Source organism: Pleurodeles waltl, chromosome 3_1 (assembly GCF_031143425.1).
Source record: "Pleurodeles waltl isolate 20211129_DDA chromosome 3_1, aPleWal1.hap1.20221129, whole genome shotgun sequence".
Classification (NCBI taxonomy): domain Eukaryota; kingdom Metazoa; phylum Chordata; class Amphibia; order Caudata; family Salamandridae; genus Pleurodeles; species Pleurodeles waltl.
Genome location: NC_090440.1, coordinates 1636286522 through 1636299464, shown reverse-complemented (window position 1 = coordinate 1636299464; position 12943 = coordinate 1636286522). Strand labels below are relative to the sequence as shown.

General features: G+C 41.8%; 1 protein-coding gene across 1 annotated transcript in view; it reads right to left on the bottom strand.

Annotated features, from left to right (window-relative positions):
* MYO3B (myosin IIIB) overlaps window positions 1-12943 on the bottom strand; it is a 1099693-nt gene that overhangs the window by 206631 nt on the left and 880119 nt on the right. Inside the window, exons 24-25 of the mRNA XM_069221545.1 lie at window positions 6099-6159; window positions 5114-5243 (exon numbers count right to left, since the gene is read on the bottom strand). Of these exons, the coding sequence (XP_069077646.1) occupies window positions 5114-5243; window positions 6099-6159 (191 nt within the window). The remainder of the gene's footprint in view (window positions 1-5113; window positions 5244-6098; window positions 6160-12943) is intronic.

Below are 12943 nucleotides of genomic sequence, written 5' to 3'. Positions count from 1 at the left end.
CACAGATGTTAACAGCAGGTGTTCAAATTTTAGCCAACTAAGACTCCCAAACCATGTAAAACATAAAAATGCCCATAGGAGTTTAACACCAGAATTAGAAGGTCTTCAGATTCCACTTGGATGCAACCATCCACATAAGATCTCCACCACGATTCTAACGCGACCAGATGGCCTCATATTCAATGCTTTGAACTCAAAGAACCCTTATTTAGGAGCATCTCTAATCTTAGTCGGCAAAGCTTGCTACAAAACGTGAAAGTTGGCGGATGGCCCAGAAGTGGCTGGAAAGGGTACATAGAGGTCATTTGTGGTCAAGACAAGAGTACCAGCCCAAACCATTCCACACAAGTTTCCTCTTCACCCTTCAGGGCAAGTAGGATCCAAGACTTAAAAAGGAGAGGTATGTCCTTTCTTTGGCCTGGCCTGAAAATAATACATTTAGGGGGTCATTCCTACCCTGGCGGTCCGAGACCGCCAGGGTAGGGGACAGAGGAAGCACCGCCAACAGGCTGGCGGTGCTTCTGGGGCTATTCTGACTGCGGCGGTAAAGCCGCGGTCAGAAAAGGGAAGCCGGCGGTTTCCCGCCGGTTTCCCGCTGCCCCTGTGAATCCTCCACGGCGGCGCTGCAAGCAGCGCAGCCATGGGGATTCCGACCCCCTTTCCGCCAGCCTGGTTCTGGCGGTTTTCACCGCCAGAACCAGGCTGGCAGGAACGGGTGTCGTGGGGCCCCTACAGTGCCCATGCCACTGGCATGGGCACTGCAGGGGCCCCCTAACAGGGCCCCACATTGATTTTCAGTGTCTGCTTGGTAGACACTGAAAATCACGACGGGTGCAACTGCACCCGTCGCACACCAGCAACTCCGCCGGCTCCATTCGGAGCCGGCTTCCTCGTTGCTGGTGCTTTCCCGCTGGGCGGGCGGGCGGCCTTTTGGCGGTCGCCCGCCAGCCCAGCGGGAAAGTCAGAATGACCGCCGCGGTCTTTTGACCGCAGTACGGTCTTCTGGCGGTTCCCGCTTGGCAGGCGGCGACCGCCGCCCGCCAAAGTAGGAATGAGGGCCTTAATCTTTTTTTAATGTGGAATATTGGTAATGTAACGTGTTCACTAGCTATGTATCACCATTTGTAAAAAGAAGAAAACAACCTTTCCACTCATTTTCTGACACTTTACAGGTATGTCAGTGGACTCCTAAGATGTGTAAAACATTTGAAGAATCACCTTACTTTAATCGTGGTTCAGCCACTAAATTAACACAATTTATACTCCTTAGTCAAAGGTTAGATTAGGGTTTTTCCACACAGGCTCTTTTGTTTCTTGTTTTTTCACAATTGTTTATATATTTAGCCCACGTGTAGCTTAAGATGTTAGGGTATTATTTTCTCTCTAAACCTTCAACTTTTTTATTCATCATTTTACTTAACTTTTTTGTGCTCTATACTTAATAATGATTTCTTCAGTTTTGTGAACATTGATTGGACATTGTATTCTGTTAATTGTCTTCAAATTTCTGAGGCTTTTTCTTTGTAGTCCTTAACAGTTCCTGACAGAACGCTTTGATCTCAGACCATAATACTAAGGCAATAGCTCCAGGTGGATTTCCAAACTTGCTTTTCTGAGTGTATCTAGTCCTGGAATTATCGGGTCTCCAAACTCCTGACGTGGTGTTTCCAGGCCCGGAGACACCAGACATTTTCTCTGCTACAAGGGCTTGAGGCAGCAGAATAGACTCAATTCCTGCAGTGGCACAGTGGGGAAGCAGACAATGCCAGGACTCTCTGCTCTCCCACTGAATGCACCCCAATTGCTGTGACACTTTCTGCTAGCTCTCAGCAGGCAAAGAACTCCAGTAGCTTTCTCTCTGGAAGAGGGTTTGTCGAAATGAAGATTACAACTACCTAGTAGGGTAAAGTTGGCTAATTGCATTGTAAGGTGAGCCTGCGCAGAATCTGGAGATTTAACAAATTTGCCAGCATAGCCTAGAAGGCAGTAAATCAAAACGTGTAAGACACAGCTGCGCTGAGACTAAGAGGTGAAATCCCAGACTCTTATGCCCGTATTTATACTCCGTTTGCGCCGAATTAGCGTCGTTTTTTTCGACGCAAATTCGGCGCAAAACTAACGCCATATTTATACTTTGGCGTTAGACGCGTCTAGCGCCAAAGTATGGGCAAATAGCGTCATTTTTTTGCGTGAACGCCTTCCTTGCGTTAATGAGATGCAAGGAAGGCGTTCCCGTCTAAAAAAATGACGGCGACGCAAATGCGTCGTATTTATACTCCCGGGCAAAAATCACGCCCGGGAGTGGTCGGGTCAAAAAAACCTGCATTTGCGCCACTTTTTAACGCCTGGGTCAGGGTAGGCGTTAAGGGTCCTGTGGGCTCAAAATGAGCCCACAGGTGCCCTCCCATGCCCCCAGGGACCCCCCTGCCACCCTTGCCCACCCCAGGAGGACACCCAAGGATGGAGGGACCCATCCCAGGGACATTCAGGTAAGTTCAGGTAAGTATAATTTTTTATTTTTTTTAATTTTTTTGGGTGGCATAGGGGGGCCTTATTTGTGCCCCCATACATGCCACTATGCCCAATGACCATGCCCAGGGGACATAAGTCCCCTGGGCATGGCCATTGGGCAAGGGGGCATGACTCCTGTCTTTACTAAGACAGGAGTCATTTAAATGGCGTCTGGGCGTCGAAAAAAATGGCGCAAATCGGGTTGAGGCGATTTTTTTGCCTCAACCTGACTTGCCCCATTTTAAGACGCCCTAACGCCATTTTCCCCCTATGCCGGCGCTGCCTGGTCTACGTGTTTTTTTTCCACGCACACCAGGCAGCGCCGGTCTGCTAGCGCCGGCTAACGCCATTCCATAAATACGGCGCCCGCATGGCGCTTCAGAATGGCGTTAGACGGCGCAAAATTTTTTGCCGCTAAACTGCGTTAGCGCAGTTTAGCGTCAAAAAGTATAAATATGGGCCTTAGCTTCCAGGAGCTCAAGTAGGTCAAAGGTGGAACCTTTTAATGTCCGCTCAAAAGCAAATGCAACCCCAAACTTCTTGTGAGTCCTTTCTAAATGTATCACAGAGTAACCTTCAGGGATCACAAAAGAAATATCTGCAATAGCTAGTGCTTAATTTGTTAAAAAATAAGGGCCAAGACCCTCGTCAGAAGGCCACAACAGCATGCACCACCCATTGTCACTGCCAGTGACAATGACAACACAACTACTATCCATCACACTCCTTCATGTTTGACAATCCAGGCTATTCTAGGCCCCCAAAGCTATAAGAATGGCCTGGGCAGCATGTATTCATTATTCAAATGTATGTTGAACTAATAAACAATTGTTGTTGGGCTTGTCTCTAAATTAGACAAACAGTGCCACCATGTTGTAGACTGTCATAAGTGCCGGTGCCGACAAATAAACTACCGGCTCAAATTAAGCACTGAGGATAGTTGAGACACAAAGTCAGGTCTCAGTTTTAAAAAGTGCTTCCAGTTCTAGGTGCCTCCAAAGATCAAAAATATTCACTGCATGCGTATACAAAGAACAGATATTAATTAGCATAGCTGATATCTTTCTTACCTGACCAGTTCTCACTCCTACCTCCACCACCCGATTGAGACATCCCTCTGCTGCTTGCCTTGCATGTCTCTCTACTGGGAGCTCAGTGTGACAATGAAAGTCTGCAACCTAACCCAGGCTAGTCCCACCTTTAGCTTCACAGGGCAATGCAATAGCAGTCTGAGTGCTCCCAGCTCCTGCGACGAATACCTAATGCAATGTGACCAGGCTATACTTCCTTGGGCAGCATGGCTGGCACTGGCCATGGCATGGGCACAGATGCTGCATGCCAGTGGTGCACCCGCTGTATGCATCCACCTATGGCGCTCCTCAAATAAGGAGTATTCATCTGACTCCCCGGCCGACTAGGGCATAGCCTGCCCAAAATGTCACTTCTAGTCGGCCACAAGGAGTGAAAATGGCCCCTGGCTCTCTAGTGCTTCTATGTCCTAGAGCAATTTAGGACTACTGTTGCAATGGAGATGCCCCCGAGATCCCTGGGTCCTACAAACCCCACTAGAAAACTCCCTTGATCACCTGCCCCCTAAAACAAAAAAGGCCTGTGGAGGAGCAATTGCTCTCAAAATTACTACTTGCGACCAGAGATATAGGCAAGAGTTATTTATGATTTCATACTTCCTCTATACATTTTTGTGCACTAACCCCAAATTTCTTAAAGAGCTTCCAAACTCTGTACATCACTCCGAAAGTAGAAAAACTAATGTACTTAGAAAATAAAAAACATACCTAGAGGTAAACTTCGTTCAAAGCATGATATTGTTGACTTTGTTGAATATAAAATGCTTCCGCTAATTACATGTGCTTATATTTTCCACGTGGAAAAATAGAGAACAAGACACTTTTTTGAATCTCTGTTAATATTTTAATAGCCTTAAACATATGATTTAGTTTTTAATTTAAGGATGTGATTATGAATCTAGAACTTACAAGTCCATTTTTACTGCAGCCTGCATGCATAGGCAGGCACGTTTAGCTGTCTCAGGTGTCAGAAAATGAATGACAAAGACCCTGTCCAATAATTATGGTTGTTCCAACCTGCATGTAAGCTGTTCATACCCATGAAATGTCACAACATGGGCTCTGGAAGTCATACTGATGCAGAGTGGGTAATTTAAAACAAGGACATTTTAGGATAGTCATACTGATGCAGAGTGGGTGATTTAAGACAATGACATTTTAGGACACAACTGCACATATTACTTTATCAAACAGCCTGAAGCAGATTGAGAAGCATTGATTGCATGGGTTAACAAGCACCTGCATTTTCTGTGACAAGAAATACATATTGGTCTAAAGAATACTGCAATTCAGTGAAATATGGTTGTAATATTATGGATCTTAAGTAGAGCATACATGCTGGGGCCAGCACACAATAGACATTACACTAGATGCTACACAATGTACTAACTTTTTCCATAGTGTTTGGTCACAGCCCTTCAAATAATGACCAACTGATGTAGTACACTTCCAACACTCTCAAAATACCATCTGAATTCAGGAATTAACATTTCATGGCCAAGCCAAAGCATTACCTGCACGATGCACTGTTTCTGATGGACCTTTGCAGTTCTCAATCGCATGAGATTTGATGGCAGTCTGTACTTGGACCCCGTGCACAGGGTGGGTCACAGCAAATTGTGACTCATGAATGACGCCAGGGTCCTAGGCAAAAAGCAACAGGCCTTTTAAAATGTTGAAAAAGTCAGCATGTGAAAGGATGTGCTTTCGCGTTCTTGAAATCAAGATATATAGTCCTTAGGTGGCCTCTGTGTGCTTTGTCTAAATATTTATAGGGTTGTACCTGTGGTCACTAGTAGTAGCAAATCTCATTAACAGAACATTGCCATTTTGTAAGACGGTACGACATTAGAGATGGAAATTATATTTATGAGCCATGTGCAGATTTCCTCTCAAACTTCATTTAAATGTAATGGAAATGACACTATAGGAAGGTATTAATCTGCTTAACATTTTTAAATTCATCATCGAGAGGATTTTTTAATCTTACATATGCTCAGCAGAGTTACTGGCAAAAACTGTGTATTTTCTTTATTTCATCCTTTCAACATCAAATGGTAAGCAGCAAAAATTGGATCAGACTTCAAAGACGGCTGTGCTGCGAGTCACAGAGCAGCCCCTCCATTTCACATATTGAATTCGAGCAGGATATCAAAGTGCTACCAAAGAACCTCAGGTCCTTACTGAAAAAAAGAGGCTCTAACATCTGCAGAAAGTCAAGTGCGCAGACAAATCACCTCAGGGAGCAGCTCGCGTTTACTCTGAGCAGCAAATCTCCAGCCTTTTATTGTCTGCCCCCCAACCCCCCGTACCTCCCTGTCTTTCTGCAGCATTAAAATCCTGAGCAAGCAGGCATTTGTCTAAGCGACTACAAAACATCAGTCCTGGTTTCATGTTCTCATGGCTGCTCCAAGCGACCATGAACTCATTTGAGAACTGTGAACTGAGGAATTTGGCAGCAGAAAGCAATGTTACTTTAGAACCAAACATTAACAGTACCTGTTCTCTTCCGGCGTTGACACACTCTAGAGCTGCCGGGGTCCTGTCGGGCTTTTCCTGGCTACTAAAGAAAACGCAGGGTTATATCAAGGGTATCATTTGGCCTTGCAGCAAGTGATCAAACATGTCATCTGATTACTCTATTTCATCCAGGGGAAACCGCCTTTTAACTAGCGAGTGAATATCTGTGTAACAATGCAGCTGAGTGTTCAATAAATAAATGTTTTGTGCGTTAGTGAACTATCCTTGTGTTGCGATACCGCAGAAAGCAAGGAAAGGATTCTAGCTAACCAAGAGACCTACTGAAGCTTCATTTCAGTATTTAGAGAGGTGTTTAAACAGCCTAGCGAGGAATGCTTATATAAAATCGACTACTGATATTGCATGGATTATAAGAGCAGGTGTAATGATCCCGGAATAAATGGATCATTAAATATGGACAATAGCAAATGTTTTTTTCATGTCTTCATTTGCATTATATTTTTGAGGCTTTCAATGTTTTAGCCAGAATTCAGTAAGCAGGGGCCTACTCACAAACTGCACTTTCATGGGCATTGACTAACCAAAATGCCAGGGAAGCGGAAGCAACATCATACACTCTTTGACCTTAATGATGGCAAAGGAAGTGGTGTCACATGACCTTAACTCTCATGACATCACAATAACTGTACTCACTCTTACCCTAACTCACTCATTCTCACTCTCTTGCTCACTCTTATTCTGACCCACCTATACATTCTCACTTACTCACCTTCACACACATGCACTATTCCACATGCTAACATACATGCTCACACATACACTCTCTCAGCCAAATTCTCATACACCCATATGCACGCATATAATATATATTGAAAAGTAATTTAACTCACTTACTTAAGATGTCAGTGGAGGTTCCAATCAAGATCCTGTTGTTCCACTTTTTTATTGCATTAATAGTGAACAATAGATTATTAATCACTATTAATGTAATAAAAATAAAATAAAAAAAAGAAGGCTGGGGCCTGACACTGGTAATGCGAGCTGCCTTTGTGTTCTTGGCACTAATTTTGCCACCTCTGAGGCCAGGGCTCACAAAGGCAGTGCCAGGGCTCACAAACAGCAAGCTAGCGGTTGCAGCTGTGACCGCTAGTGACCCCTAAATGACGTCCATGTGCACTTTGTAGTATATTTTGTGGTACTTGAATGCTTCTCACAAATTACATATAGACTTACGTCTCCTCTTGTCCTATATTTCTGCTATGCAGAGATCTCCATCCGACTGCAAAGTATCCACAAATGTAAGTAGTAGTCAATTTGGAAGGGACTAGAAGAAGTGGCTTGAAAACAGAGATGTTTTACAAATAAAATGGAGGGGTTTAGGTAGGAGTAAAGAGGGGTTAAAGGAGGGTTAGAAGGTGATTATGGAGGGACATTCACTCACCCACCTTTGAGTAAGCCCACTTTTATTCACAGACTGTACTTCTATAGTTACTATTGTGAAAAATGACCCAAAACTGTTGTAACATACTCCTGCTCAGAGCTGGAGTAAGTCCAGCACTACTCAAGGCCATCACAGGCACCGCAACACCCTCCCATGGAAAATATCAGTGTGGGGCTTAAAATAAAACCCCAAAGGAAATAATGATGAATTAAATTCAATCATTTAAAATAGTTTAAAATATAAAGTTTTAATTAATTTAAAAGATCTAAATTTAGCATATTTTAATCACTTTTTTTAAATTGAAGAATTAAGATAACTTTAATTTTTATTAAAATAGGAATAAATTATTTGTAATTAATTTTACACATTGACTATTAATTATTAACAAAAGAATATATATTTGCTTATACTAGGTGGGATTTGTTTAACATGTAAATTTAAAAATAATTTTAATGTAATAATAGTCAAAATAATTACATTTTAATTTTACAATGAAATATTAATGCTGTAGCAGTACATACATGAACTGATTTACATTTATATTTAATATAAAAATATTTTAAATCATTTATTTCGAGCAAAGTAAACTATGTAAAATGAAAAAAAGGTACACAATTATTAATTGATTTTAAAATTAAAGTAATATGTTGAATATATTAAATTAAATTATCATTCTTTGTTTCTAAAGCTTAAATTATAAAAAAAACCACCTTAGGTGAAAAATATATTGTTTTTTATCATTTATTTTTATGTATTAACAACAATTTAAAAATATGTACAGATTAATTAGAATGAATTAAAATTATTGATTATGTTTCAATTCAAATTAATGCAACATTAATTTTTAAATTAAAAAATGTGATATATAAGGTAAAAGAAGCCAACACAAAATAATTTTTATTTTTATTTTTAGATAATTGCCTTAACATTACAATATATTTATTTATATACATATATATATATTTTAAATCTCTTTATTATTTGAAATACAACAACATATACAATCGACAACTGAGTCGCTACTTGCGGTCCATAATAATCGGATCAATTTACAATAAGGAAAAAGACAAAGGGAGAAGTCTCTGGCGGAAGGGGGGGAGGCCACAGGGGTTTTCATATCTCAGTATTATTATTAACAAGCGATGTAGACCTTCCATTAACACAATCAAATCACAATAGGAATCAAGCAATCATATTTATTTATATTTTTAAATAAATTAATACATTTAATATTTCCCACAGGGTTCTATTCAGGTATTGGTGGAATGCATAGAATTGGTGGAATTTGCAGAGTTCTTGGCGAATTCAGCCAATCGCTGATTGGCAAAAACAAAATTCCCACGAGGCTTCAGAAATGCGAGCGCAAGTGAAATTTACGTCCCATAATGCGACTTTCTAACCCAGGCGGTCGCAGGTGATCGCAAATTGTCACGGTCGGAAGTCTGGTTATCTGATAGATTTGCTGCCCTTCAAGTAGCATTTATACTCGAGTGAGAGCAATATCAACTTGAATGGCCACGCACTCTTGCACACCGCATTGCGCCATTTGCACAGATTGTTCTATGCTGCTCTTGTACTGGCACTAAATGGCAGCACAAGCAGTGCAACATGCATATTTTCTGCCTGTTAGCTGAACTCCACCGAATTTTGAGGAGTACGCCATGGTCCAAGCAAACTGCTCGTTCATGCCACATGTGCCTTTGTTGAAGTGCTGAGTCGACGGTTGGCATATGTGAAGTCAAGGTGCAACTCCAGCTGGTGTGAAGCATGTGAAAGGAAAGAGAGCATCACAGAAAAATCTACGCATCCTTAGTCAAGAAACTACAGCCAAGATCCTACAAAAGGTACTGCACTGCCATTAAAAATGAAGTCATACAACAGAGCATTAACACTGAAGGCAGATTCAACCAGGTTTACAAAGAGCAGTTAAAGACATCAGATACCAAATAGCGCTGCAAGGTAGAAATCAACCAGGTGTAAGACAATACAAACTAAAGTGTAAAAAGAAAAAAATAGATAACTGACCAAGCCCGCTAGGCAGTCGTTGTGCTATAGCAGTCATTGAAGTGTCTCAAGGGGAGGTGCTCTGAGTTGTGCTCACAGAGCTGTCAGTGCCTGAAGTGGTTGCTTGTCAAGCTGCCAAGTGGGGCTCAAACAGCTTCATAAATCATACAAGAACAAAGGTTGAAGTCAACGGTAGGGTCTGTGAAATTTGAAGATGGCAGCTAAGAAACAAGATACCCTTCCTGTTTACATCAAAGATGATCCTGAGACTCACATGCCACAAGACTTTACACAGGATTTGTACAAACATGATCATTAAACAGCATCAGAAAGCGTGCTACTCTCAATGTCAGTAAATTCCACACTAGTCTACAATGATGCCAATTTCCTCAAACCACTACCACCATTTTACACTGTCAAAAAGTAAAATATTGGTGATAGATGGACTGCATGGACAGAGACATTTGAAGATTTAATAGATGCACTTGAAGAGACTGATAACAGGAAGCATCTCAAAAATCATGCTGGTGATGGTGTGAAAGAAGTCATTAAAAAAATGTCAAGAACTGATGAAGAAGTCACAAACCGTCAGACTAAAAATGGTTGAATCTCAAGTTTAATCCAGTACCAAATGTTGACTATGAAGAATACCTTTTTGGTCAAGAATGCAAAGAGTTGGCGAAACAATCATTGAATTCGTAGAAAGACTCAGCACACCTATCAAACACTGTAAGTTCAATTAATTTAATGATACAGAAATCATGCACCTTAGAGTGATTGATAGAAGCTTGCCAATTCGTTCAGATGACAAATGCTGAGATAAACTCTTAGGGCCTGATTTCAAGTTTGTTGGACTGAGCAGAATGCCAAAGTTGTGGGGAGGAGACTGCTGCAATACCAGCGGCCTCCCCCTCAATCATATTGTGATGTTTCCACCCGGCTGATCGGCGGAAACATGGTATTATGACGTTTATGCCAGACCAATGTAGAGGCACACCAGCACCCTCGGAATGCACACTGTCTGCATAGTGGACAGTGTGCATTCCGAAGGTGCTGGCAATGGCTCCTTGTGGCCCACAGCACTTGCTTTCCACCAACCTTTTCATGGCAGAGACCCCACCATAAAAAGGCTAGCAGAAAGTGGACACATGATCAGCACAGAGGTGTTTAACTCAGCGCCGACATGGCTGACCACAACTCCGACTGCTGGCACCACACCAGGAACCATGTTCCTGGTAGTGGCGGTGGTCCCCTTGCAGTCCAACCGCCAGGGTAGTAATCTGGTGGTCAAACTGCCAGAGATGCATTGGTGTATTGGTCTTAAGACTGCCAGACTCATAATGAACTTTCTGTACAGATGAGGTTTGTGAGTTATATATCACATTTATTAGAAACTTAAATTCAACAATTTAAAGTAAAGTAATTGAGTTCCTTCTGCATAATGGCACAGTGTGAGTGAATTATGTGTTTTAAAGTTTTAAAAAGGACTTAAACACTTTTCATGGAACGATCTAAGACGTTTCTGAAGCCATTAGATGGCAAAGTAAAAAAGTGGTATTTTTAACAACACACCAGGGCTACATGAGATAGAAGGCAAATTGTTATAGTTTTATTGTTAACACGTCTAGGATGTGTCTGAGTACAATCAAATAGGGGTGCTTCCTATTTCAATATTCTGTCCTGATGATGACTCGCCTGAATTAATTTCTTTGATCGGGGTCGAAACTTCGACATTGTATTGTGGATTGACTTTTTAAAAATTCAGCAGGCTCACAGTACCTATGGTTATAGGTGCTTATTTGAGACCTCATGCTTTTAACCACAGTTTGGTTTTAGTTTTTTATGTAAATAGCACTGCAACACTTATCCTAACACATAATTCACTCACACTGCGCCGTTATACATGAGCACCACAATTACTTTACTTTAAATTGTTGAATTTAAGTTTCTAATAAATGTGATATATTACTCACAAACCTCATCAGTACAGAAAGTTCTTTATGGTACAACCACTGTCATGGAGATTAATTCATATCCTTCCCCCAGAGGGACCAACACTTTTTTCGTTATATTATTCACTTACCCAGGTCCCAGGGTAATGGGTTGCCCCATTTTTTCAAAATAAGACTCATAATGAGGCCCTTAGTCTGGAGCAAGTGCTGATGGCTGCCAGAGCTGAGGAACATGCTGAGAGACGAGCTGTGGACATGGAGGCTGGAGGTGGCCAGAGTGAGTCAGTTATATGTATGAAAAGTAATTTGAAACAAAAGACTGAAGGACACAAAGTGATGTCTACACAAAATAAGAAGTTGTGTTTCAGGTGTGGATTTGCATTTCCACCCAAAGGAAAGTGTACCACCATTGTTCAGCTATGCAAAGGCTGTTGTAGAGAGAACAATTTTATGAAGACATGCAGAGTGAAGGAAAAAGTAAGTGCATTACGGCGCGAAGACAAAAGGCCACCAGAACATTTCAGAAGTAACGTTCGATGAGCGAACACAAGGTGAAGCTGTGACCTCAGTTAAGGTAAATAGATACTAAACAAAGTCAACCGTCATTGAAATCATAGTCAAACAATTATCTCGCCTCACATTATAAGTGAAATTGAATTCTGATATTAAGGAATGAGAAAGGGAATCTGGTTGGCACAGACAAGATGATAAACAGGGCCTTTAAGACTCATCTGAGTAACCTATGCAGGAACCATCTTGACTTACAGGAGGACAAAGAATCTGCCTTTTTAGCAAGGTTTCTCTTCTGAAGGAAGAGCAGACCTTCTCGGATCAGCCCCTCACTTGAGAAGAACTCCATTCAGCATCTTAATACTTCTGAAATTCCAGGTAGCGTTGGCCTTCTTGCAGAATTTTATCTATCAACTATACGCAGGTAGGATAACAGAGAAACTGCTGGAGGTATATACTGAGGCATGCGAAAAGGGCTAATTATATGTCTCTGTGCATGAAGCACTTAGGGCCAGATGTACGAAGCCTTTTGCATGTCGCAAACTGCGAAAAACGCAGTTTGCGGCATGCAAAAGGCCGAACGTGATGCTCACCCCCAAATTGCGAGTCGGTACCGACTCACAATTTGGGGATGCGACTCGCAAATAGGAAGGGGTGTTCCCTTCCTATTTGCGACTGCATCACCATTCAGAGTTGCTTTGTGACCGCGAATGCGGTCGCAAACCAACTGGCAGTTACCACCAGTGTCACACTGGTGGTAACTCATTTGCAAAAGGGGAGGGGTTCCCCTTTGTGAATGCCGAAAAAAACAAAAACAAATGGTTTCGGTTTAGTTTTCATTTTGCAGCTCGTTTTCCTTTAAGGAAAACGGGCTGCAAAATGAAAAAAAAAACTGCTTTATTTACAAAGCACTCACAGACATGGAGGTCTGCTGACTACAGCAGGCCACCATCCCT